The 23,540-nt window shown below is 41.6% G+C and overlaps 1 protein-coding gene across 2 annotated transcripts; it reads right to left on the reverse strand.

The window, feature by feature from the left end:
- Nucleotides 1–11,052: 11,052 nt before the first annotated feature.
- Nucleotides 11,053–23,175, reverse strand: TM4SF1 (transmembrane 4 L six family member 1). 2 transcript variants are annotated; one of them, XM_053311395.1, is made up of 5 exons: nucleotides 22,926–23,175; nucleotides 19,010–19,099; nucleotides 18,637–18,779; nucleotides 16,648–16,828; nucleotides 11,053–12,073 (listed from the first exon to the last, which is right to left on the reverse strand). In XM_053311395.1, the coding sequence occupies exons 1-5, from the start codon at nucleotides 23,100–23,102 to the stop codon at nucleotides 12,059–12,061; spliced, it is 606 nt and encodes a 201-aa protein (XP_053167370.1). In that variant the 5' UTR covers nucleotides 23,103–23,175; the 3' UTR covers nucleotides 11,053–12,058. The 2 variants fall into 2 exon arrangements, with proteins under 2 accessions (XP_053167370.1, XP_053167371.1); XM_053311396.1 differs by lacking the exon at nucleotides 11,053–12,073 and adding an exon at nucleotides 14,636–14,663.
- Nucleotides 23,176–23,540: the final 365 nt, after the last annotated feature.

Consider the following 23,540-nt stretch of genomic DNA (forward strand, 5'->3'; position numbering starts at 1 on the left):
TGCCCATGTTCTTGGTGGAGGCCAGCTGGCCCCCTTTCCAAACCTACCCTTGCAAACTTTGAAAGTGGCACAGGAAAGCTGCCAGCAGCCTCCTTTTTCTCCTGGTACCTTTTGCAATCTGTGAGGAGAGGCAATCCTGCAAAGCTCACAAGGATTGGGATCCATCACAGCGGTGTAGCTAAAATTGAGCAGATGGGTTCAAAGAGCCCAGGCCCCCCAGCTCCCGAGGTCCCCCAGCTCCACCCATACCTTCCCCCCCCATTATCTCCCTCACTCTGAGGTGTCACCTGGGAGAGGGGTGATCACAGGCCCCTTCTCCCCTAGCTACTATGCCCCTGATCAGTCCTAAAGAGCTGCTCCAGTGATGGTGGGCATCTTGCTGCCCTGATGGTGTCCTAATAATCTACCTGAGGCATCTGCCTCACCTTGCTTCATGAAAGGGTCACCTCTAGCCAACCTCTGGATCAGAAGTGGAGCTTACATGGAAGCCACGCCATCTGATGTGCCAAAGACTGGATCAGGTGAGATGAAGAGCAATCTAATCCAACCTCACCTTTATGAGGATGCTGTGATGTGAGGATGAGGTTGAAGTTGGTTCCTAGTTTCCAACTCATGATTTGAGGTGGTTGGTGCAAGGCTTATTTTGTAGTGCAAAATGTCCAGTTTTTTATTCTTTAGTCTAGCCTGGAGACACCATGTTTTAAAGTGTGTTGCGCAAAAACAGCTCTGCTAACTGAGCAACAGGTATCTTCTAAGTGGTGGTTATCTTTATTTTTACAAGGGAGAGAGCAACTCTACAACAACAACCACAAATATTTATATACTGCTTTTCAACAAAAGTTTCCAAAGCGGTTTACACAGAGAAATAATACATAAATTCAGTAAGTAAATTCAGTAAGTAAATTCAATAATACATAAATAAGATGGATCCCTGTCCTCAAAGGGCTCACAATCTAAAAAGAAACATAAGACAGACACCAGCGACAGTGACTGGAGGTACTGTGCTGGGGTTGGATAGGGCCAGTTACTCTCCCCCTGCTAAATAAAGAGAATCACCATGGTAAAAAGGTGCCTCTTTGCCAAGTTAGCAGAGGACTGCAGAGAGCAACTCTCATGCTGGTGTCTATAGTATGATTGTAAACTCTTGTAGGGACAGGGAACCATCTTCTTTATTTAGTATTTATTTTTCATTGTAAACCACTTTAGAAACTTCTGTTGAAAAGTGGTATATAAATAGCAGCAGCAGTTCTTTGGGCAGGAGACAGTGCTGGATCATCCCAAAAGGGAGAATTAAGAGGCCAATGGCACCTTAAAGATCAACATATTTATTACAGATTATTTCGTGGACCACATAATCAGATACATGTCATTTTTCTCAGTTGGCAGGATACACACACACACGATAGAGAGATGGATAGAGTGTGTGTGTGTGTGTGTGTGTGTGTGTGTGTGTGTGTGTGTGTACACAAATACACACCTAGGTGGTCAGATTTGGCTTTTTAGAAGCCAAATTCTGGCTTACGGCCCATTTGACCCATGAGTATACCCCTTAGGTTCTGGCAACCTTGATTACACACACACGGATATCAAGAGGAGAAAAAGAGGGAAATATGAACTATGGAACAAGGGCTATGAAATGCAAGAAGTAGAACTATGTATTTAGACATTATGTTGTTTGTACACACATATATATTTGTGTGTGAATCACTGTGAATTCATTCATTTCAAAAGTGAACCAGGGAGCAGGTCCCATGTAATGCAAGGAACAGATAGGAAGTACTACTCTATGCACGTTGAGCATAATGTATGAATAAATGCATGTTCAGATCTGTATGTGCATACACTGTACACAGTCTGTGCATTCACGGAACATGTGAATAGGGCAATAGTTTGACCATTCTTATGTAAAGCTTAAACATACCATGATGATTTGCAACACCAATAATAGGTGGTAAGGAGTCTCCCTAGCTGTGGTAAGTTAATTAATACATGCAATGAAATAGGAAATCATTGTCCCTATTCAAGCCTAAATGGATATACAGTGGTCCCTCGACTTACGAACTACTCGACATAAGTATTTTTCGAGTTACAAACGGCAGTTTTAGATCTGGTTTTAGATGCGGTTTTTTCGACTTACAAATTTTTAGATGGGGTTTCCTCGACTTACGAATTTTACATGCGGTTTCCTTGACTTGCCTGCCTGTTTACTGCCTGTTTATTCTTGAAAAGAAATGTTCCTGTGCAGTTTGCAAGCCTTACTGGGGGTCTGGGTCTTTTTTCTAGGCTCCGGAACGCATTACTCCGTTCCCAATGCATTCCTATGGGAAACCGCTTTTCGACTTACGAACTTTTCGACTTACAAATGTGCATTCGGAACGGATTAATTTCGTAAGTAGAGGGACCACTGTACTCAGCTGATTAAACCATGGGGACAAAAGGCTTTGGGATGCAATTGGTACAGTCTGTGACTATTATTCTATTTGGGATAGACACAGTGGCTGTGATGATGTGCAATGCCATGCCAGCATTATCCATCAGCCAGCGCTGCTGAGGATGTGACAAGCAGCCGCAGCACAGTGACGCAAGTGGGCAGTTGCACGACAATTTAAAACTGCACACCTGCAGTTGTGAAGTGCTACTGACATGGTTTCCAATGTAAGTAGTGCTATGCAGCAGTGCCAGCTGAAGGCCAATGCTGACAGCAGTTGTTAGTGATAATGCAGTCTTCCTAGCTAACCTGTACAACTTACCATATGCAGCAAGATTTTTTAAAAAAATCACTGACAAATATGAGGAAAATTACTAAAAATAGTCTCACTGAAATTAAAAGGCTACCTTAGGTAATGCTTACTTCTAATAATTTTGCTCATGTCAGTCACTATCCTTATATAAGGCTGAATATAAGCCACGTGGCCCAAATCTAATCTGGGGTGCTGAGGTGCGCAAACTTCGTTTTGTTATTTAGGTTGTTCATGCAGCCCTGCCTTGAATGAAGTCTAGAAACTAGGAAACAACTTCAGACTCAGGAAATGAGACAGACATTGCTAAGGAACCAGACAATCAGAGCAAGACTAAGGCTTCTTGCTGTATCATCTACCATCAAGAATGCCACTGCCACAGGACAACAGTAATCCGTGGATTACCAGAGGAAAGCTGGTCTTGTGGTAGCAAGCATGACTTGTTCCCTTAGCTAAGCAGGGTACACCCTGGTTGCATATAAATGGGAGACCAGAAGTGTGAGCACTGGAAGATATTCCCCTTAGGGGATGGAGCTGCTCTGGGAAGAGCAGAAGATTCCAAGTTCCCTCCCTGGCATCTCCAAGATAGGGCTGAGAGAGATTCCTGCCTGCAACATTGGAGAAGCCGCTGACAGTCTGTGCAGACAATACTGAGCTAGATGGACCTATGGTCTGACTCAGTATATGACAGGTTTCTGTGTTCTTGTGGAAGAACTGGATGGCCTGCTGCAAGTCTCTTTTCCTGCATCCAGAAAACCCTGGAACCAGCCCAGTTCCACTGTGGAAATTTAGAATGCCTTAAAAATAAATCAGAGCCGAGCACATCAGAGTTCTAAACACAAACGTATGCGGATATACACAGGGAGGGCAAAATCAGAATTAGATAAGAATAATGCCTGGGGTTGCCAACCCTGCAGGATAGATCTGGAGTCTCTAGAAATCAGCATCATTCTCCATGTCATATTGAAAGCAATCCAGGAGTTCTTAATAGCTGGATATTGTAAAAAAAATATTTGGGGGAGAATCAGCAGGAATTGCTTGTCAAGAGTTGAGCACCCTAATAGTTATGAGTTTTATTTATTTGTTTTTAAAAATGTATGTGGTTTGGGCACATAAAATATTATAGGTATGCATGCCAAAAGGGGAGCATTTCCCCCTCCACTGACTTTTTTCTGGATGAATGACCATTTGAAGGAAAGTATCAGATATCTAGTTAACAATGTCAGTCAGTTTCTCAACCATATCCTGAGTGTTGCAATAGTTACTGGCAGTTATGGGCAGTTATATTCCCGAAAACTGCTGTGTGTTAATGATAGCCATGTCATTGCTTACTAAGAAGGGTGAATAACCTACCTGCTGCCTGAAATTGGATTTAAACAAACTATGGCAGATTAAAATTTTGTCTAGAAGTTCAGAGAAGTCATCAAGTGGAACCCTGTCAATATCTCCATGAAATATTGGACTTGCTCAGATAGGCAGCCAACATACTTATTATTTAATTCTTAATGAAGTAAGAATTGGAGAGTGCCCAAATTTTGTATAAAAAATTTAAAAATATATAATCAAAATACCTCTAGCCCCTTCGAGGGGCTTCCTATAGGCCGTGGGAGGGAGTGTCTGTGAAGGTTCCCCTCCCCTTGCCAGCCTCTTAATTCACTGCCATGGCCCAGGAAAATACTTGTATTTGGCCCGTTGAGGCCTCTGTAAGTATGCACAGTGGCCATTTTGGCCACCACTGCACATGCGTAAATGGCCCCTGCGAGCCCTGGCATGACCCAGGGCCTAGCCGAGGTCATTTGCGCATGCACGGTGGCCATTTTAAAAAAATGGGGGGGATATCCTTTTTGTTCCATTTTTACATTAATTTCTTAACCACCTCTTAGACTACCCTGACATCCATCAGTCTAAGTCTGGTTGACCGATCTCAATTTTATTTTATGCCAGTGATGCGGCTATACGATCAAGAGTGCTAGTTGGTATGAGGAGGGTGCTACGAAGACTCACACAGTTCTGTGAAGATGAGTCGCTAGTTATAAATACGCAAAAGACCAAGGTCATGGTATTTTCCAAGAGACCATAAGAATATAAATGGCAAATTAATGGGTGCAGGGTTGAGCAGGTTAAGACTTACAAGTACCTGGGTTTAGTTTTTCACACAAATGGTATGTGGGATCCACAATGTGACTATGCGGCAGCAAGTGCACAGAGGAGTGCATCCGCTGTACTCAAATTTTTTCACACTAATGGGGGACATTTCATCCCTGCGGCAGTTAGGGTGTATCAGGCTAAAATATTGGCACAAATGTTGGATGGGGTCCAGATTTGCCCCACCTGTAGTTTTAAGCCCTTGGAAAGTGGTGCAGTCTAGATTTCTTTGTGCCATTTTTCAAGTCCCCAGATGTGTTTTGAATGCTATCTTATGTTTAGAAACAGAGCTTAGCAGAGTTGAGGCACAGGTGTGGCTTTGTACATTTAACTATTGGCTCAAATTATATGCCTGCCCCCAAGGACTTGCCCCCTTGGTTCTGAAGGATGAGTTTCACTCATCTTTGTGCAAGAGCCTCTGTGATAATTTGGGCAGATATGGCTATTCACTGCAATATCTATTGGCTTTGGGTCATGATGCTGCAAAAGAAATTATTAAACATCATGTAGTAGATATAGAGAAGCAATTGGGTTTAAGTCTGGTTATCACCAGTAGTACCTTTAGGTGGATTTTCAAACTACCCCTGGCCAGATGCATACCTCACACACTTGACCACCTTAAATCAGAGGAGAGTTTTTTCACTGGCGCAGTTTAATGTCTTGCCTTCTGCTGTTTTGGATGGCAGATTTAAGGGGATACCACTAAGGAACAGGTTATGTCCATGTGGTTCGAGTGACCCAAAAATAGTCCAGGTTGATCAGAAGAGTATTACATCTCCTATCTCTTGCTGGATCAATGTGCAGTTGTTACAGCGGGGACAGCAAGATTCTGTGCGGCAGCCTGTAAACGGAGACGGGAGCAATTGATTAGCTGTAACTGAAATTTTTGTATACCCTGATTTTTTACTGCTTTGATTTTGTTTTGTTCTATGCTGATTTGTATTTTGGTGTGTATGTTGACTGGTCACTGACCGTAATAAATTACGACTACAACTACTACTAGAGGAAAGATTTTAAGATAACTGGACATATAGATAACCCTCTGCAAAAGGACAGACTGAGTTTCACCAGTTTGGCCTATTAGATTAAGGGTGGAGTCCAAATGGGTTAGAGCCAGTGAGGCAGAAATAATAGAAGCTGTAATTAAGACTATTTCCCCTGCACTTAGCCTCAGAAGCTATCTTGCAGAGATCTCAGCTTAGCAAAACTGAGACACATTATGAGGTCCTACCACCAGGGGAAAGATGCAGCAGAGTTGTTTTTATCCTGTCAAAAGCAGTGCAAAAACTGCAAGAGACACCCCAGGATTTCCTAGTCAGATGAATGGATTTGAGACCAAAAAAAATTATGTTTGCCTCACAGGAAGCAGACACTGGCTTAAAGTATGACCCTGCCCTTGTACAAAGTATGTTACTAAACTCCTTCCTGACAGGACTTAAGAGATATAATATCTGGATCTTGATGCACCCCCATTTAAAGGACAGCCAGATCACTGATGACCTTTTATTTGAAAACTTGAACATGGTTGTCAGTAAGGAATGAGAAAAGAAGCAGAAATAGGGAAGCAGGGCCTGGGCTAAGACTGGGAAAACTCTAACTGTACCACAGCTGCCTCTAGAACCCGAGCCTGAAGGGAGTGCAGCATGCCCACCAAAAGAGCCATCCCTTGCTGAATGAGATGAAAACTGAAAGCCAGCCTTGAAGAAATTAAAGAGGTTAAAGTTGAAGGCAGCCTTTTCAAGCAAGCTGTTCAGAGTGCCAACATGCAAACTTTGGGAATATAAGAGAAACTGATAGCCAGTATCAAAGAAGAGATTGCAGAATCTGCCAACAGACTGGACAAGGTGACCGCGTGGAAGCTTGGAGGACTGCTAGAAATAGCCTGAACTGGAACTGAAAGCAGCATATAGGACCCCAGTACCCAATGAGGGATGGATTGAGGCCCAGTTTCAGTTATCCTTAGATGACAACATCTTGACTGTTCCTATGCTTGTCAGTTCACATGAAATGGAGCATGTGATCATTGGCTACAATGTTATTGAGGACAGAGGTGTACCTAGGTAAATTTGGAACGTGGACCTAAAGCCTTTGGAGGCCTTCCTCCCCTGCTAATTAAGCATAATTATGCTCCACTGGGTGACCAAACCACCCAGGACAGACTAAAGAGGATTTGGGGGGCCCCAGGGGCTGTGATGGCCCTGGACTTTGGCCCTGAAGTCCAGGGGTAAGAGCGCCTCTGATTGAGGAGGTTGCAAAACCTCTTAGTAGCAGTTCAACCAGGAAAGCAGTACATCCAATTTCCTCAGCGGAATAAAGCATACATTCCTACAGGTTGACACTGGAAAAGTGCAGACTTTAGTAAACCTCATGGTTTACAAAAGCAACAGTGAATAGAATTTCCCGATAAAACACGGCCGCGTACTAATGGATGTGTGGTTGCAATGGTAGAGAGAATATAGCACTGTACGCAAGTTCCTACGGGTTTGGGAACCTCATCAGAGGCAACAATTTTGGTTGATTATGTGGCAAGTTAGGGGAAAGGGATGTATGGATTCCTAAATAAAAAGACCATATATGTGAAGTGTTGGGTTCATGTAGAGCCTCACCAGGAAAGCCTGACTACTATATCTGAACCAGACCCAACTGCATTGTTGCCTGAGGACCTGTACCTTGAAGAAACATTGGTTTGGACACGAAGAGGAGCACCCTGCCAAAAAAAATATATCCCAATTAGTAACCCCACAACACTTGATATCCTCTTAAGAGGACAAGCTCCACTGGGAAATCTCCACCAGATCAAGTCTGAAACCCCAGTGGATATTCAGGGACTGAAATTATTTCAAGTAACTTCAGACTCAAGAGCTAATCGCAACAGGCCTACACATTCTGAATCCTATCAGATGAAGGGAGAAGAGGAGAATATGTTGTTTGAACAAACTGTATATCTAAGTCACCTCTCAGATACACAGAGGGAAATGACCCAAAAGACGTCGAAAGAAGAACCAGGAACATTTTCCAGAGATGAGTGGGACAAATTCCCATACTGCAGATTCATATCAGTATGCATGACCAACAACCAGTTCAGAAGACATACATCTCAATCTCACACCCATTATATAAAGAAGTAAAGGAATATCTGAAAGACCTCCTTAGCAAAAGGATAGATTACAAAATCAAGATCTTCACATTCATCTCCAGGAGTCAGTAGAAAGATGGGAGCCTCCATCTTTGTGTAGACTATCGGGAACAGAGCAGGAAGACAATATCAGATAGGCAGCCCATTCCCTGATTTCAGGATGTGCTTAACAGATTAGGGGCAGGGGGGAGTTGATTCTCTGTTTTTGACCAGGAAAGGTCTATCACCAAGGATACATCACTAACTAAGTCAACACTGGACTGCTTTCATCACTCATTAGGAGCTATATGAGTGGATCCAGATCCCATTTGGATTGACTAATGCACCTGCACTGTTCCAGAGGTGTATAGAAGAATGCTTAGAAGGACTCAGGGATGACCTTTACATTGCATATTTAGACAATGCCCTAGTTTACAGTGGCACATTTGAGGAACATGTGGAGAATGTGAGATGGGTGTTAGAGCAGCTACAGAAATATGGCATCAGATTCAAAGCTTCTAAGTGTAATGTATGACAGCAAAACTCAAGGACATCTAGAGCGAGTGTCTTATTTTCTTTGGCCTGGCCTTCCAGGGTTTTTAAACTATTGTTTTAAACTATTAAATTGTTTTAAATGGTTGCCTTGGTTTTCCAGGGGTATTTTTTTAGCTGTTTGAATGTTTAATTGGTTTTATTCTGTTTTTATAGTTTTGATTTTAATTAACTGGTTTTAATTGTTTTTATCCTGTTGTAAACCATCCTGAGCCATTTTGGAAGGGCAGTATATAAATAGAATGGATGAATGAATGAATGAATGAATGAATGAATATCTTTAAAAGAGAAGTGCGCTATTTGGGGATGGTGATGTCCACTGTTTCCTCTAAGGCGTGTGCATGTGCTCATGCTCACAAGTTTTCTGATGTCCACTCAGTTTTAGATCCCGCTCAGGTTAAATTAGGAAGGCCCCACTCTGAATGCATGTTTGTGTAGTACAGTGCTTTGATACTGCTGCCCAGAACAAAACTAATTCTGCACAGAGATGAAAAAAATTAGAGGGACCACTGGTGGTGTCTATTGAAGGTTACAGAATGAATAGTCCTTGTTTGGACTGTAAGCTCCAATGTTTACTTTTAATGAATTTGAGAAGCTCAGTTTAAAAAGTAAATAGAAGGATGGCGGGTAACTGTTTAGTAACAGAAAAACTATTGATAGCCAAATATTGGAAATCAAGTAGATGGCCAAGCACTGAAGAGTGGTACAGAAAGATACGGTGGGTCATGCTTATGGAGAGAATGTGCACTCATTAAAATAAAAAATGGGAAAGTTAAATTTATCACTGTATTTGAAAGTGAGTGGAATAGGTTTAGAAGGTTTTGGAATAATAAGTACAGTCAAGAAAATTTGAGCGAAACAACACTTTCAATAGCATAAGAAATAATTATATGGTTACTTTAAAGATGGTCACTTCAGTGAGCTAAGAGAAAATTAAAAGCAAGTAGGCCGAATGGTCCTACCCATATGCAATCTCTCTTTTTTCCCTTTTTCTCCATGGAAGCTTAGTTGGTACATTCTTTTTAAATTTCACATTTTATGAGTATGTTAAGTATCGTGAGCAATATGATCTTGTGGTGTTATGAATTCTAAGATGTATTTCAATGTATATTTTGTCAATAAAAACAAAAGTGAGGTTACAGAATGGATCCTGCTGACACTTTGGCAGTTTGTACCCTGGCAGAACAAGCTCCAAAGACCATTGGGGAACTTCGCAAACTATTAGGGTTTCTTACTTACTATCAGAAGTGTATCCAAGATTTTTCTCGAATAGCTAAACCTTTGTATGAATTGTTAAATTCTCCTTTAGGATCCGACAAAGTGACTAAAAAGGCACAAAAATAGAAAGAACAGGGATTTCAGGGCCTATACCCTCCAAACAACAAATCATTTGGACTGAACATAATCAATGGGTATTGAATGAGCTGACTGACCATCTAGTGAAACCCCCAGTAATGACAAACCCAGATATGACATTGCCCTTTATTTTACATGTAGATGCCTCCAACAAAGGACTTGGTATAGTGCTCTGGCAACAACTGGAAGGCCTACTCCATGTTATTGGGTATGGGTCAAGGACATTAACAGCAGCAGGGGGGGGAAATCATCATATGCACTCAGGGAAACTAGAGTTTCTGGCCCTGAAGTATACAGTCACAGACAAGTTCTGAGATTATTTTATGCCTCCTCTTTCACAGTATACAGCGATGATAACCTATTAACATAATTTTACTTCTGCAAGACTCAATGCCACAATTCACTGATGGGTAGGACACCTGGCTGATTTTTATTTCTGCATAAAGTATTGTCCGGGGAAATCAAATGTGGAGGCTGATGCATTATCTAGGATGCCTACTGATATGGACAGTTAAATGACACAATGTACTAAAGAAACAACTACTGATATTGTGGATGCCTTTATACAAACCGCAGATAGGCAGGAAGAGGGCACTGTATTTTGCGTGATGGATGAGACCTGCAATCCAGTGGTTGTGGATGGGTTTTAGGAAGGTGTGGACTGTACACTGCATTCTATCATGCAGGAAAGAAATCCGAGTAGCCCATAGAGCAGATCTTGACATTTCTTATACCCTATGGCATAAGGCTTTGGGGCACAACCTCACCAACTCTGCCCATACTAAGGGAAGTCTTGTTTTACTGTGGGAATGGCACCGATTGTATGTGAACTCTGAGGCCTTATGTTGGAAGCGCAAGTCAGGGAATTAACTTGTGTTAGCACAAAAATATAAGACCCTAGTATATCATGAACAGCATGAAGAAATGGAACATCTTGGTGGTAAATGGGTCTTTGCCTTGGCTAGGGGACGATTCTGTTGGCCTCAGATTAAGAGAGACATTGAACACTATATTACCAACATTTGCAGTTGTGCTGAGCAAAAGAAACAGAAATACAAATGGAGGTGTTGGCCTTTTTTTATTGGTTTTGGACTCTTCGTTTCTAGATTTCTGTCATATAACCTCCCATAGCTGCTTCTTCCTCTCATTTTCTTCCTGACACTCCACCTCTCTTGCTTTGTTTTGTAGAGAAAGATATTGCATTCTAGAAAAATGCCCTCCCTGTTCCTCAGGTTTGCACGTCCCAAAATATTTAGATGTCCTACAGATGTCAGAGAATAAATATCCTACTATATGAATATGAATAAATATCCAACAATGATGGATTGCTTATATGACCATTCCCCAACTTGTACCATTAGCCCATAGAAGCCATATTTCTTGCTTCTAGAATCTGGGCCAATAAAACAGTCATGGGGAAAATCAGTATTCATATGAACATATACAATTGAAAATTACCTGGTCAACGATGGGAAACTATAATAGTATGCTAAATGACCCATTGGTTGCTTGCATTAGGCCACCAAAAATAAATTCCTGTGTAAGCAATGTGGTCCTAATTAATTTTATCTATCTATCTATCTATTTTTATTTCTATACCGCCCTTCCAAAAATGGCTCAGGGCAGTTTACACAGAGAAACAACAAATAAATAAGATAAATAAAATGGATCCCTGTCCCCAAAGGGCTCACAATCTAAAAAGAAACAGAAGATAAACACCAGCAACAGTCACTGGAAGTACTGTGCTGGGGTAGATAGGGCCAGTTACTCTCCCCCTGCTAAATAGAGAGAATCGCCATGTTAAAAGGTGCCTCTTTGCCAAGTTAGCAGGAGACTAACTAATTTTTTTTTAAAAATAGATCAAATTGTTATTTAAAAAATTCAAGTCATGGCAACAGCTGAGACCATTCAGAAGGAATCTTGCACAAGACTTAAAAGACACAGCTTTGCCCAGTTATCTTCTAAATTAAAAATAATTCTGTTTGGGAACAATGTATGGAACATAGACAAATGTTCTCTTAATAATCATTTACAGTATGTGTCATATAAAACAAGTCATGGGAATAAAATTTTGACAGGTCAGCTCAAAATTATAGGCGTAATTACAGTGAAGCTTGAGATGGTCTCAACCCATTTTCCAAGACCAAGTAAGCTAGCAAGGGCATTTCTGCAAAAGAAAAGAAAAATGCATTTGATTAATAGTACAGAATAGCAACATCCCAGAATCTGATACTTTTTTCAGTTGTACATTATATGTAGACCAATGCAAATTGCATTGGTTTCCAGATAAATCATTATCACATAAATCATTATGATGCCTTCACTTCAAGAACCAAAGAAATAATGACTGAAAGCAAGGATATCTCACAGAAGGTAGGCGGAACTGGGGGGGGGCAGGCAGGGCACGTGCCCTAGGTGCCACTGAGGTGGGGGCGCCATGCCAGTTCCTGCCACCCCCACCCCACTGCCCACCTGCCCAGCCCCAGGGCCCCTCAGCCACTTGCCTCCAGCTCCGGCCTAGGATCGGCGAGGCCTGCAAACTGCAGAGCAGCTCTTCTCTCCCCACCTCTCAGCTGATCGGCAGGTGGGCGGGGCTTCCAGAGAGGCCTCCGAGTAGGCCTCCCTGAAGCCTGAACTCGGCAGGCCCCAAGAAAGGCAGAAAGGCAGGAAGGAGGCTGGCAGAGTTTTCTGCAGCATACCCTCTGCCCAGACCATCCAGCACAGCCTTTGCCAGGTAGGCTGTGAATTCCTTTTTGTGGTTACCTCCCCCACATGTAAGGATCTGCTTGCCATAGGGCTTTGATATGGGTGGTGGGGCGAGACTGAGAAGTCTCTGAATATTTAATTTAAAACAGACTGAAAAATGTGCTGGCTTTAAAAACAAAAACTATCTAAAAAGGCCTATAAGTGGTTTGTTTCATGTCATAAAATTACAAACACTTCTGGAACAAATATTTATTTATTCATTCTTTTAATTCATTCATAAATGCACTTATGTTCAAGTTGTTTTGCAACCCAGAAGGTCTGAGTGAGAGCTGTGAAGCATGTGTTGTGCTTTTATTTTATTTTATTTTTCTTGTGTGTGAACTGCTCTCCAATAACTTGCAGGGACTTCAGGGTAAATCTGGCCAACATGTGAATGCAGCACCTCCATTCCAGAGGAGATGTGTGTTAAAGGACTTTAAAAGCCTCGTGTGAAAAACCTCCTGGAATCAAACTTTACTGAATTTGTTCAGAATTCTGAGAAAACAAACATAGGCTCACCCTGCATAGTTGAAAGTCTCCTTTGCTAATCTGCAGCGAGGGGGCTATTTTAATAATTAGCATTGCTAGTGTGTTCTAGGCATTAAAAGTAGCACAAATATATAGTATTCAATGTATATCACTATATACTGTGAAGTGTGCATGTGTGTATTCAGTGAAATGTATTTCCAGGCAGCATACTTATTTTGAAATATCAGACTTAAATCCTTGGGGGCCTGGGATGTGTGGAGGCCATGGACTTTGAAGGGCTGGGGGCCCATTTTAAAATCTCATCTTGGCCCATTCCAACCTTGCTATGCCCCTGGCGGTCACTACACATGGGTTTCTGCACAACACCTGCACAGAAGAAACTTCCATGTAGAAAATGTGTCTCTTGTAAATTGACCCTGAATTTTCCATCCATGACTGGGATATTTGAGAGTTAGAGTCAATAATAAAAGAACAGCACACTGCTTGTGACAGGAAGGGGCAAATTACAAGGATTTCTTAGTCTGGCAGGGGCTGGTTTTGGCTGTGGCAGAACTTGGCTGTCTGCTCCTGTAGCAAATGCCTCTGTCTAGTGTGGCAAACTAATGTATCCTCCTCCCTCTTGGTGTCAAAGTAAGCACTGGTGTGGTGAATGCACATATACCCCATCATGAGCCAACAGTCATCATAAGACAAAGGCTGGCAGGAATCATTCACTGGTTTATAGACTCCCACCACCACCTTCTTCTTCCCCTATTTTGCTAGTGGCTATTTGGGCAGGTGGTTCTCTAGGACAAAGCCATGTTTTGTAAAAAGCATGAGATGAGACCGAGAAAATGACACTTGGAATCCTCGCATAACTCCTGACTGTTGTTCTAAGTCTTTTACAGAGATGGCTCGTTTTCAGGTTTTGATCAACAACCATGTCTAGATGGTACAGTGTTCCTTTTAACAAGGATTTCCAGATATTGTTGACAACAAGTCCCATCATTCCTGTTTGGACAGGGGCGCAATTTCAGTGCTTGCCCTAGGCGCTATTTTCCCTAGTTACGCCTCTGTCACAGAATGGCCTTGTGAGATATCAAAATATTATATCATTATGCATGGTAGTAAACAGCCTAAAACCTCCACATGCCTGACACAGGATGCTAGATGCTGTTCCTTTTCTTGCATGCATATGCACCCACACCCACCTCTGCTGCCACCTCCTATTTATTTGTGACAGCCATAGCCACTGGTGCCTAACTTGGTGCATGCCCTCCTGAGCCTCCTTGCATGCCAATGGTCTACTTACAAAGGGGTGACAGAGCAGAATAGGAAAAATCAAGAGACACTCTGTTGCTCTTTTGAAATTTCTTCTTGCACTCTCTCCCCTTTTTCATAACTCGCCTTTTCATAGCAGTGTGGGAGTGGTGTGTGCGTGGAAAGGCAAGTACCCAGTCAAGCAGCAGTGTGTGCTATTGCTGTGAAGGAGGAATTTAGCCCCCATATACAGTACCTACCTCTGAAGAGATGAGTTATGGTACCTGGAAATATAAAATAGCAGTTGGCTATTTTAAATATGAGTCCGCCAACACTCTTTTTATGATCTTTAAGGTTATGACAGGGTCAAGAGTGCTATTCCACAATGACTTTAAAATACTGAGAAGCAGATTCAAGAGGCTGATGTAAGATTGTAAATCACATCAGTTCTATTTACGTATATATTGCTCTACCCATCAATGCTACACTTAGCTATGCAAAGGATTTAATTGATGCGAAGCTAAGTATAGCTTCTTCTGTAGCCAGTCTGAATATTCTTCCTTCTGCAGAGTGGGAGGATCAAAGTCAGGGCATCCCTAGAAGGAAAAAAGTCTCCTTCCATAATCTTCAGCCTACTGAAGATCTTACTCATTTTGTATTTGAATGTGAGATGTATAAAGATCTCCATGGTAAATATATTTACCCATTAACATTAAAGATGGGACATTCTCTCCAAGATAAGTTGCTGTTTTTGCTGAAGGATACAAATATTATGAATATTTATATGCCGCTTTTCACCAAAGTTCCCAAAGCGGTTTACATACAGAAATTAATTAATTAATTAAAAGGCTGCCTGTCCGAAAAGGGCTCACAGTCTAAAAAAGAAATATAAGACACCAGCAACAGCCACTGGAGGGATGCTGTGCTGGGGTTGGATAGGGCCAGTTGCTCTAAATAAAGAGAATCACCACTTTTAAAAGGTGCCTCTTTGATCAGTTAGCAGGACTATAAGGAATGTTACATTTAGGACAGCAAAATTTCTTGCCCAGCCACTAATAGTAGGGATGTGAAAAACATTTCGATGTCAAAATGTTTAGACTTGAAATGGGCAATTTCAAGTGTTTTGAGCTCAAAACAAAATGCCTTCTAAATAAAGGGCCCATTCTGAGCACCAAACAACACAACCCTGTTTCGATCAAAACGTTTTGATGTTTCAGGCACTATTTTGGAGGCCTGTTTTTCCTCTTGCTGATTAGTTTTCTGGAACTGGCTTCTGATTCATTTGTGATCTCCTTGCTTCTTGGTTGGCTTGTTATCATGGAAATCAAGTGTTGTCATGGGCAACTGCCCCATTAGATGGGAGGAGGGAGGGAAAACACAAAAGGAGGGAGTTTCAAAATATATTAGAAGAGACATTGAAGCAAAGAGAGCCCTTACGGTGTGAGTTTCATGTAGAGGCTACATCAGGAGAAGAGGAAGGAAGGTTTGATTTTGTAGTTTTCTTTTCTCAGCACTGAGTGTAATATGCTGTGCTATTGCTGCTATAACTATCTGGTTTTGCTGGATCTCAGATTGACCAAAGTGGAACTTGGGTGCCTGATGTCCTTGAGTTGTGATTTGTTTTATTTGTGAGATAGTGTTGTGGTGAGAAATGGACAGTGACAACTTTCTCTCTCATATTTCTTGGTGATTGCTATGATGATCTCCATGTCTGGCCTTGAGACTAACTTGTGCTTCACTCACTGCTCTGGTCTGCTCTGCAATCTGCATTGCAAGGTGTTGTACACAGTCAAAATGTGGCTGAAGTTGCTCTAGTTGACCTTATGGCTATGCTTGCTGCTAAGGGTGCTGGCAGCTGTTGAAATGCTAGGAAGTAAGGAATCATAATTGTGTGTGGGAGAGCAACTTGTGCCAATGATGTTACTGAAGCACAGGCTCTGTGGCTGGCAGTAGATTCTGGGTCAGTGATTCTTTTTTTGCCATTTTTGGACTGTGTTTGAAATTTGTGTTCTGTGTTGGGAGGCACAGATTCCCTTCTACTGTCTGCTTCTGCAGTGTTTTTCAAGGCAGGGTTGTAAAATGCATTGCAAATTGCAATGTAAAACTTGTGTGTGTGTGTGTACTCTCTGAACTCATAAATGACAGAGACATAATGATTGGTCTTTGCTTGCTGAGTCAGTACGTAAAGTGTTATGGGCAGCTTTGTTGTGATCAAATCATTCCAAGAATATTTCTGGAGAGCTTTGTGTAGCCTTTAAATGCACTTACCTCATTGTGACCATTACACGCGGTGCAAACACCTCCAATACAGGCATTTATTATTTGAATGGTGCACAGAATTAACTCAATCCCACTCAAGGCAAGCAAGATAGAGAAAAGGGTCACATTCCATTTCACAATAGCCCTTGGGTCCTGGCACAGAGGCCAGTCAGCATGCTCCATCAGGTATCTATCAAAACCAATGACAAATGTTAATGGGAAGAAGAGGGAAAGATCCTGCATGCGAACATAAACAAGTGTCTCTCTTTCCCCACAGCATTGCTCTACTCATTTGCAAACTTTTTGCATCATTTTGTTTTTTATTCCGTCTGAGGATATGTGCTTTCCTATTCCTTCACTGGAGTGCACATACAGTGTTCTTTTAAAAGGAGAGAAGTGGGGGAACCTCAAGCAGATGATCTCAAAGTATGGCCATTCTTTCCTGCAGCAAAGTTACATGCATCCACATGTATCTGGGGCCAAACATTCATGTCATGATAACATGGTTGGCCTCAGCACGGCTGATTTTAATTCCCTAAACAATATAAGAACATAAGAACAGCCCTGCTGGATCAGGCCCAAGGCCTATCTAGTCTAGCATCCTGTATCGCACAGTGGCCCACCAGAAATAGCAGCTTTAGGGAGGGGGCAGACTGGGACTGTGGCATGGGGAGGTTTAACTCTTTATCCTCACCATGGTCCCAATCTGGATTGGGCCCCCATGGCTACTGTTTGCCATGGGAAGTCAACAGAAAGTTGCCTTTGGGCTAGGACAGCTTTAGCATTCCAACATCTGGCAGCAGCCCTGATTCTTTTATATAATAAAAGGCCATGTTTAGCCCACTGAAGATGGGTCACACCCCAAGGGCTCATATGGCTGGATGTTTCTACTGCTATGGATATTTATATACCACTCTTCAGCCACAATTCTCCAAGCAGTTTACATAGAAAAATAAAAAAAAATACATAAATAAGAGGGCTCCCTGTCCCTAAAGGGCTCACAATCTAAAAAGAAACCTAAGGCAGATACCAGCAAGAGCCACTGGAAGTATGCTGTGCTGGGGTTGGACAGAGCCAGTTGCTCTCCCCTTGCTAAATATAAAAGGATCTTTTAATCACTTTAATAGGTATCTCTTTGCTCAGTAGTTAGTTCTCCATGCAGTATATTAAAAAGACATGCCATATAGAAAACCAGGGAGAAGGATCCTAGCCTAGCCTTCTCACTGACATCCCACTTTTCTTCACTACTACTTCTACTGCTGATATTCATACACCGCTCTTCAACAAAATTCTCAAAGCGGTTTACATAGAAAAATAAAAAATACATAAATAAGATGGCTCCCTGTCCCTAAAGAGTTCCCAATCTAAAAAGAAACATAAGGACCAGCAACAGCCACTGGAGGGATGCTGTGCTGGGGCTGGATAGGGCCAGTTGCTCTCCCCTGGCTAAATCTTAGAGAATCACCTCTTTAAAAGGTGCCTCTTTGCTCAAGTAGCAGGGGTTCTTCACTGAAAAAATTATTTTGTACGGAAGAATATTCAACTGTGTAAGCCCACACCTCCAGTTTGAAGTCGTAACAGCCCAGATACAGGTTTACTGCTGTGGTGAGAATTAAGCCTTACGTACAAAAGACTTAAGATAAGTAAGTTAAGCATCCACTTAGGCACATGTTTACTAGATACAGTGATTTGTGGTTCAGAGCTTAAGTTGCTCAGGGTCAAATTAAAACACATTGTGGTAGAGACTGCATGCAGATTGAGGATCCCTTTTGCTTAGGACAAGCAAGACAGTAGGTATGCTTTGGATATCTGTCCAAGTTCATATATAAAAAAAGGAGTGGCTCCCTGGTAGCAGTGGGCTGCAGTCAGTCCAGGGCACAAACCAGGAGGCTTTGAGTAGAAGTCCTGATAGATTCCAATGCTACATTGCGACTCTAAAATGATTAAAACCCACAGCCACATGGCTGAGAGCATTATGCCCTGGAAAAGGCTACATACCTGGAGTCAGAGAATGGACAGCACCCACTGTGTACATCTCTGGTGTAGCAGTAAGGTCCATGGGCTAAGGCCAGAGCTGAAATTATGAAGCAGTATCCAGCACCAAGAATTCCAACACAGGCTACCACGATTGATGCGATCAGCTGCCATATGAAAGCAGAAAGGAATTATCAGTAGCCTCCCAGTACATGCTGAGAGGCATTATCTCATTCTGCGCAGGAGGAGGCAATGGCAAACCCCTCCTGTATTCTACCAAAGAAAACCACAGGGCTCTGTGGGCGCCAGGAGTCAAAATTGACTTGATGGCACACTTTACCTGATGATACCTAATCTTTTAAACGAATATATGTGCAGGGTGGAGAAGTTCACTTACTGAGCAGCTTCTCCCATGGTTCTCATGGTGAAAGCATCCACGGCAATGATCATATTCTATTCCAATGAATGTAAAGGCAGGCACCAATACCTAGATTTAAAATGAAACAAATATGTTTATTGCAATTGGATTGTGTTTTTTTTTTTAATTCCACATCTCAGCCTCATGGGTTCCCCATTATTTGCAACATTAATCATACCTATTGGTACAACCCAGCTCAGTTTTGTTTCTGTATTCTTCAGGACCATTCCATTCTACAGAAAATGTGGGACCCACAATGTGCAGCTAGAGACCAGAAATATATTTTGCCAGCATATATAGATATGATATGCGACATATACTGGAACATAGTTAAGGACACTATAGAGAAACTAACCAACTCTCTGTATCTCTGAATCCTTTGATGGTTCTGTTGTCGTAAACGAAGGCGTTGCTAGTAAAGTACCATATATAAACACTGTGGCATGAATTGGTTATGGCACATTTTGAAAAGCAGTATCTATTCATATTTCAGAGGTGTGGGGAAACAAAATATACAACTATGCCATTACTTATTTATTATTTCTGTGTAAACCGCCCTGAGCCATTTTTGGAAGGGCGGTATAGAAATCAAATGAATAAATAATAAAATAAATAAATAGTTATACATCAACTGCCTTAGAATTAAAGAGGACAACCTGATAATAGATTATCCCAGAGGTGGGGAACATTTTATTGATTATTAGAAAAATAAGACACATTCTTCTACTGATAAAAAATTGTAAATAGTCAGATTATTTTCTCTCTCTCTCTCTCTCTCTCTCTCTCTCTCTCTCTCTCTCTCTCACACACACACACACACACACACACACACACACACTGCTTTTCAACAACAAAAAATTGCCAGAGTAGTTTACATAGGAAAAAGGAATAGGAATCAGATGTGTTGATCCATTAGGAAATAAGAAAAAAACAAAAAGCTGCAGTTCCACTAATACCTATATGAGTTGGTCCTAATAGTAAATGTCTTTTATTAATTTATTTATTGCTCAATTTTTATACCGCCTTTCATAATAAATCTCAAGGTGGTTTACATTTTAAGTTAAAATACAATGAAATTCCATAAATGTTACATCTAGAACATTAAAATCAATGAAACAGTAAAAATATTAAAACATCAACAAAATATTAAACAGCCAAACAGCAAAGCTGAGAGTTTTCAACCCCTAAAGGGTAAAAGCCTGAACAAATAATGGGGTCTTTAGCTGTTTTTTAAAAAAACAGCTACAGATGTCAAGGAGCAGGCATTTACTGGGAAATCATTCCACGGCCTAGGGGCTACAACATGGAGGAGAGTTGGTCTTGTGGTAGCAAGCATGACTTGTCCCCTTAGCTAAGCAAGGTCTGTCCTGGTTGCATATGAAAGGGAGACTAGAAGTGTGAGCACTGTAAGATATTCCCCTCAGGGGATGGAGCTGCTAAGGGCAGAAGGTTTCAAGTTCCTTCCCTGTCTTCTCCAAGACAGGGCTGAGAGAGATTCCTGCCTGCAACCTTGGAGAAGCCACTGCCAGTCTGTGTAGACAATACTGAGCTAGATAGACCACTGGTCTGACTCAGTATATGGCAGCTTCAAATGTTCCTATGTAACAGAGAAAGCCATGTCCCATGAGCATGACAATCTCGCCTCTCTCAAAGTCAGCACATGGAGCAAAGAACCCTCTAGCAATCTTGTTACCATAGAAAATGACTCATTTAGATTGCTTACAGCTGCATTTATAGCATGATTGTACTGAATTCCATGCAACTATTTCTAATACAAATTCTACAGTCATCAAACAGCATATATTGTCTGTTCGTAAACCTATCTATAAATGCATAACCTATTATGAATGTAAATAACTTTGCTAATGTAAAAGATCGAAAGTCTTTATTCTTATTTTTTATTCAAATACAGATTAGATCTTTATCCCAGGTCGTGGCCTGCAGATGTATGATGCAGTAACCTTGCTGAAGCTAATTAGGTCAGTGCCTGGATGAGAGACTGCCTGTCCACTGATGCCCCCTTGAGTCCAATTGAAGAAATGTGGCATATAAATCCAATAATTAAAAATTAAATAAATCTAGGCACTGGCAAAGAAGCTGGTTAGGATGTATTTACATTTGCTTTCTCAAAGAATGGTCAAGGAAGCTAAACAAGCAGTTTGCTGTGGTCAGCTGCTCCCCCACACTAAAATCCATGTAGCTCAGTTTCAGGGGCAGTCCCCACATGACTGTGCTTATCATCATGCAATAGGATGATGAAGTCCCATAAGGGACAAGACTATAGAAATAATGTGAGGGTCCTTCTAGGTACCACCATAATCACATCATGAAACACTGTGGGAGAGATAATTCACCAAGAGGTTTCTGGGGAACCCCAATCACTCCTGTTGCTGGTTAAACCACAATCCTTTCTCAGCCCTTGTCAATGTCTTGCCACTTTCAGGATGTTGGCCCAGATCTGGGGGCATTTATTTATTTAATATAAATAAATGCCAAATAAATAAATGCCATATAAATAAATGCCTCCAAAGGCTCTAGGTGGTTCACACAAAGAAATACAATAAAAACAAAACAATTTAAAACATTCAACAATTAGTAAAAGCCAGGCTAAAAAAATGTGTCTTTAAAGCAGGGTTTCTCAACGTGTGGGTCCCCAGATGTTATTGGACTTCAACTCCCATAATCCCCAGCCCCAGTGGCCTTTGGTTGGGAATTATGGGAGTTGAAGTCCAATTACATCTGGGGACCAACATGTTGAGAAACCCTGCTTTAAAGGCTGGTAAAGATGCTGTATGTTTCCCAGACTATGGGAAACACCTATATTGGGCAGCAGTGATATAGGAAAGATGCTGAAAGACATCATCTCATATTGTGCAGGAGATGGCAAAGGTAAACCCCTTCTGTATTCTACCAAAGACAACCACAGGGCTCAACACCGACTCGACGGCACTCTTTACCTTAAAGATGATAAACCACTAATGTCTATAGGGAGTGCATTCCACAACCCGGGAGCGACTACAGAGAAGGCCAGCTATTGAGTCACCGCCCAATGAGCTGGCAGCATCCAGAGATGGACCTTTCTTGATGACCTTAATGTGCGATGGGGATCATATAGAAGAAGGCACTCTCCCAGGTAACTCGGTCCTAAGCCATTTAGGGCTTTTAATACCAGCACTTTGTATTTTGCCTGGCAACCTATTGGCAGCCAATGCAGTTGTTTTAAGACAGGCATAATATGGTCTCTCCGAGAAACCCCAGGGACCAATCTAGCTGCTGCATTTTGGACCAACTGAAGCTTCTGAACTACATACAAAGGCAGCCCCATGTAGAGTGCATTGCAGTAGTCAAGCCTAGAGGGTACCAGAGAGTGCACCACAATTCTGAGCTCATTGTCTTTAATTCAAAACTTATTTTATCAGATTTGTACACCGCCTCAAACTTTCGTCTCTGGGTGGTTAACAATAATGAATTGAATTAAGTTTTAATTAAAATGAAATAAGGATTTAGTGTGAAGTAAAATGAAGAAGAGGATAAAGGACAGCTGTAACTCAACAACAAATGGGCAGATGCTACAACTGGTGTTTCCAGTGCAATTCAGTTTTAATCTTTATCAAGAGACTATTTACTTTTCTTATAAAGTAACTTCATCATCAAGTAGCCGAGGCCACTGCAATGCAGTTTTATTGTACAGGGATGTAATATTCCTTTTATAATGATTAAAATACAAATGTGTTGAGAACACCAACCATAGCAACTGGCTTGTTTAAGCATTAGTCTGGAACACTGAAAAGATGGCAAAAGAAACAATCCTCATAAAAGGCAACCATCTACAGTACATAGCCCTAAAGTCACTTGTAGCCAGAAGTGATGAACAAAACAATGATTTGTTACTCACCAAAAGACCTCCTCCTATAATGCCGTGAAGACACCCCACATACTTGCCGAGATAATTGTGTGAAGCATATCTGGTATCACCATTTGGAAAATAAAGCAAAATGTTTGCCACAATGCACAGCAAGGCAAGGACGAGCAGCTTGTACCCAACGTATTTAGAAAACGCCCCAAAACACATGATGCTTGCAGGTTTAGAAATGTCGTCTCAGCAATGTAGTTCTGTCACTAGCCAGCCAGCATGTACCTGTTGAAGAAACCAAAGGGGGAGAGTGAGCCACACTCACACCTGTTTAAATACTCTGCATTCCTAGTTGCCTGGATGATGATTACATGTCGACATGAGTGTCAGCTGGGATTGCAGAATGCAAGACTGGAGAGAGGAAGAGTGTCATTGCCTGTTTCCAATCAAACATTTGCCAAATTGCTACAGCGTTCCAGTTGGCTTCAATGTGGCCTTATAGAAATGAATAATAGCGTATGCAATCATACATGAATAGCAGGTTTTTAGTCATGAAGGCAGGTTTTTGGAGAATCTGGAAAGGGAGAAAGAGAAGGAGAAGGAAGCAAAACGCAACACCTCTTCTTGAAACAATGTAAAATTAGTGATTTAACAACC

This window comes from Hemicordylus capensis, chromosome 3, assembly GCF_027244095.1.
Source record: "Hemicordylus capensis ecotype Gifberg chromosome 3, rHemCap1.1.pri, whole genome shotgun sequence".
In the NCBI taxonomy this organism is placed as follows: domain Eukaryota; kingdom Metazoa; phylum Chordata; class Lepidosauria; order Squamata; family Cordylidae; genus Hemicordylus; species Hemicordylus capensis.

Coding starts and splice junctions, on each gene's coding strand:
- TM4SF1 (XM_053311395.1), bottom strand. CDS start 23,102: ATGTGTTTTGGGGCGTTTTCTAAATACGTTGGGTACAAGCTGCTCGTC. Junction 19,100..22,925: donor TTATAGGAGGAGGTCTTTTG/GTGAGTAACAAA, acceptor TTTTAAATCTAG/GTATTGGTGCCTGCCTTTAC. Junction 16,829..18,636: donor TGTCCATTCTCTGACTCCAG/GTATGTAGCCTT, acceptor TGGTTTTGATAG/ATACCTGATGGAGCATGCTG.